General features: G+C 44.9%; 1 protein-coding gene across 1 annotated transcript; it reads right to left on the reverse strand.

Moving 5' to 3' along the window:
• Positions 1 to 2725: 2725 nt before the first annotated feature.
• On the reverse strand, positions 2726 to 3467 carry LOC123395832. Its single transcript, XM_045090867.1, has one exon. The coding sequence runs from the start codon at positions 3231 to 3233 to the stop codon at positions 2910 to 2912; it is 324 nt and encodes a 107-aa protein (XP_044946802.1). The 5' UTR covers positions 3234 to 3467; the 3' UTR covers positions 2726 to 2909.
• Positions 3468 to 3957: the final 490 nt, after the last annotated feature.

The raw sequence follows: 3957 nt of genomic DNA on the forward strand, positions 1-3957 counted from the left end.
TTAACTATTCGAATACATGTGTCCACGGTTACAGGACGACTTGGAGTTGTGCCCCGATCTTATACAACTTGAACTGTTACTTAACTGGAATGTTTGCTCCGGGGTTGCTTTCTCGCAGGGAGTCGAGGAAGGATCCCTCAGCGTGACCTTAATTAATATTGTGGCAACAATATGACTATATAATTGTGTTACTTGCCCTACTCTCGTATATTGCTACAAGATGCTGAAGATGCTAGTCTTTGATAGGACTAGTCCCCTCTCTCTATTCTCGCATTACTGCAGTCAGTCCACATATAACCCCCTTCCCTTTGATATTGATGCATACTTCGCATAGTTCTGATGTCAGTCTTGCAAGTACTTTGGATGAGTACTCACCGTTGCTTTGCTCCCCCTTTTCCCCTTGGTACGATTGCTCCGACAAGATGATGGAGCCCAGGAGATGGTGTGTCCTGTCGACGATGAGTGCTACTCGAGGATGCCTACTTCTACGTGGAGGCCGCTAACGACTAGGAGTAGTTTAGGAGGTTCCCAGACAGGAGGCATCAGCTCGTTCGATCGATGTATCTTTTTGCTAGCCTTCTCTAAGGCATCTCTTTGTTTTATGTCTGTACTCACATATTAGTTGCTTCTGCTGACTCTTGTGTTCTCGAGCTTCTGTATTCTAGCCCTCGAGGCCCATGGCTTGTAATATGAAGCTTGTATGTTTTCATTTGTGTCTAGAATTGTGTTGTGATATCTTTCCGTGAGTCCTTAAGCTTAGTCGTACACATTTGCGTGTATGATTAGCGTACGATCAAATCGAGGGCGTCACACCGAGGTTCCGATACAAGATTGAGTACAAGAGATGAACTAGGATTTTGAGAGAAGATGGTGATGATGAAGATGTTGATGAAGATTGTCCTCCCCAAGATGAGAGGTTCGTTGGTGATGACGATGGCCTCGATTTCCCCTCCGGGAGGGAAGTTCCTCCGGCGGAATCATTTCGCCGGAGGGAAAAAGTGCTCCTACCCAGGTTCCGCCTCGAGACGGCGGTGCTTCATCCCGAAAGTTCTCCTCTTAATTTTTTCAGGGCAAAAGAGATCTTATACCAGAAGATAATCACCAGAGGTGGCCCAGGTGGCCCACTAGACATCATGCCGCGCCAGGGGGGCGTGGCGCGCCTGGTGGCCCCCCTCCGACACTTCTTCGGTCCAGTATTTTTTATTTATTATAAAACTAATTCCGTAAATTTTCAGCCCAATTGGAGATGTGCAAAATAGGTATCTCTGACGTAGCCTTTTTAGGTCCAGAATTCCATCTGACAGCATTCCCCCACTTGATGTAAACCTTGCATATTATGAGAGAAAAGATATTAGAATTACTCCACCAAATGACAAAATGCAAAAAACACTATAAATAAACAAAACATGATGTAAAATGGACGTATCAAAAAACGAAACTTTTTTCCTTTGGAAAAGGGAGAGGAGAAAATGAGTGGAAGGGGATAAACCGAGTGAAGAGGCACCTACGTGGGAATGAGGTGGAAAACTCGAAGGTGAGGCGAACCTACCAAGTGCCCTTTAGTAATAGAGATATTTAACATTAACTGCGTAACTAAATTATGTTATTTTAGAAATACAGTTTTCAGAATAATGTCATAGAATCTTGAGGATTTTCATCCTAATATATGTGCAGGGCATCCAACAAGAGACTCAAAAGAAATGCACTTGCATCACTTTGGATGTTTGTTTCATACTCCCCTCTATACCACAATACTTGTTGATGAGGAACCTGTATTGATTTTCTTCTACAAGTATTTAAATATAAAAAGAATAGATTATTTGAAATGAGTGAAGCACGTGAATCTTTGGAAGTGTCTTAGTTTTTCCATGGATCATTATCGTCACCGTAAAATGAGGCAATGAATTTGGCAAAGAGGAGGGGCAATTTTTCGGTTCAGTCGTATAAGGCGAGAGTAATTTATTTTCCCCTTGTAACATTCTTCCCTACAAATATTTTGCGTCTGTTTCAAAAACAAGAAGCATAGTCCAGCTTGGTTGAATGACTTGTCGTCTTGTTATATACTCCTACTACAATAGACTTTGACAAGATGTCAAGATGTAGAGATAAATAAAGCTTCTAGAGTTAACGGAGCAACCGAAAATGTAGTGCATCTTTGTGATATTTTAGATTCGTTAGTCAAATACGACCCTGAAATAAGTGTAGGATTATTCTAGACAGAGGATTTGTCCAGCTCGAGCACATCCACACGACCGGAATGTTTATTCACGTGCCTTGGTTCTCTTGGAGCGGGTGGTTTGTACGGTGAATGCCCGCAAGGCGAGCTATGTAACTATGGATGGATCCTCCAACGAACGCGTGGCACCGGTAGAAATCCAAACCCAGCGCAGTCGCCACGGAAGGCTTGCGTTATCCGGAATTACAGGATAGATGCTGCCTGCGATTTGCTTGCTCTTGCTTGAAGCAATGTGCCTGGTGAGCTGTTTCAGGAAGAAGAAAAAGAATGTTTTGAAGGGAAATTTCAAGATAATTCACTTTAATCGCATCTGGATCAGCTGTTTACTAAAGAAACGTTTCCGTGTAGCTTCAACTAGGAGAGAAGCGATGCGGCTAGTCGTTTGATGACAGGAAGGACACAACGAGCGAATTTTAACAAAGCAAGAGGCATAGGTCAGATTAGAAAGTCAACAGCATACCCAAATTTCAGCAAAAGAAAGAACACAAGTTAAGTAGTCGACCTCTTTCCCATCTTGTTAATCACGGTGACAAGAAATACTACTAGTCTCTAATTTCTCGATGTTTCATTTCGCCAAGCACAAAACACGACCAAAATCGTCTCGGCCTCTTCCAAACACGAGTATCACATTAACACCCTACAGACCTCCAAAATAACAAGGACAACGCGAGCGTCATCCGCTGCACTTGTCTTGTCTGAGATCGCCGAAGAGCTCCCCTGCCTCGGCGCCGACGAGCTCCAACTGGTCCTCGAGGTACTTCTGCAGCAGCCCCAGCCGATCGACGGCGTCAATCGCCCCAAACCGCCCGCCGCCTCTTGTGCTGCTGCCGCACATGTGCATCATCCTCCTCCTCGCCCGCCGGAACCGGACCACGGCCACGGCGCAGCAAAGCAGGGGCAGCCAGAGGAGCACCAGCGACAAGGCCACCGGCAGGGCGCACGCAGCCACCGCCGCCGCCGCGCACGTCCGCCACGCCGCCGGCCTCCCGCTGCCCATCTGAGAGAACCCCCGCTCGGCTCCGGAGCTGATCAGCCGGCGGCGAGGCTTGCAAGAGAAACTGGCCGCTTTGGTCTTGCTCTGCTCCGCTCCGCCTTTTTGCTTGCTTGGAATTTGGATCAAATGAGAAGGTGTATCCGTGAGGGCAAAGCTTCCGCTTTTATTATGGACGGATGCTGCTTTGCTTCGACCGAAGGTGTTGGCGTGTCCGACTGAGTGGTCGCCTTCATCACCCACCTTTTTATGCTGCAGCCATCGATCGCCTTTCTCTTACTTCTTTCTTGGACAGGATAGGAATGGGCGTGACACCTTCAGTTTCTGGTTATAATATTTTGTCCATTGTTTTTGTGCCCCAGCATTACAGTGTGTTTTGGGCGGGCATCAGGAGCGTTTACACGTGGTAAGAAAATATCCTACTCCTGCAAAATTATTTTTTCTGTCGGAAAAAGGTTTGGTATCATACTCCCTGCGTTCCACTCGTATTTTGGGTCAAACATTGATCATATGTAAAACTAATAAAATATAAACTATATGACATAAAATTTACATTAATGGATTTGTATTAGGTTTCCTAGCATAATCTTTATAGCATATATTGTATTTTACTAGTCCTAAATTTAGGTTAAACTTCATTACAAACTAAAAGAAGGCACTAATAAACCCAAATTAGGATAGTACGTTGTTTTCTTAGAACATGTACAATGGCAATATATGGATACAGTTG

This window comes from Hordeum vulgare, chromosome 5H, assembly GCF_904849725.1.
Source record: "Hordeum vulgare subsp. vulgare chromosome 5H, MorexV3_pseudomolecules_assembly, whole genome shotgun sequence".
Taxonomy (NCBI): domain Eukaryota; kingdom Viridiplantae; phylum Streptophyta; class Magnoliopsida; order Poales; family Poaceae; genus Hordeum; species Hordeum vulgare.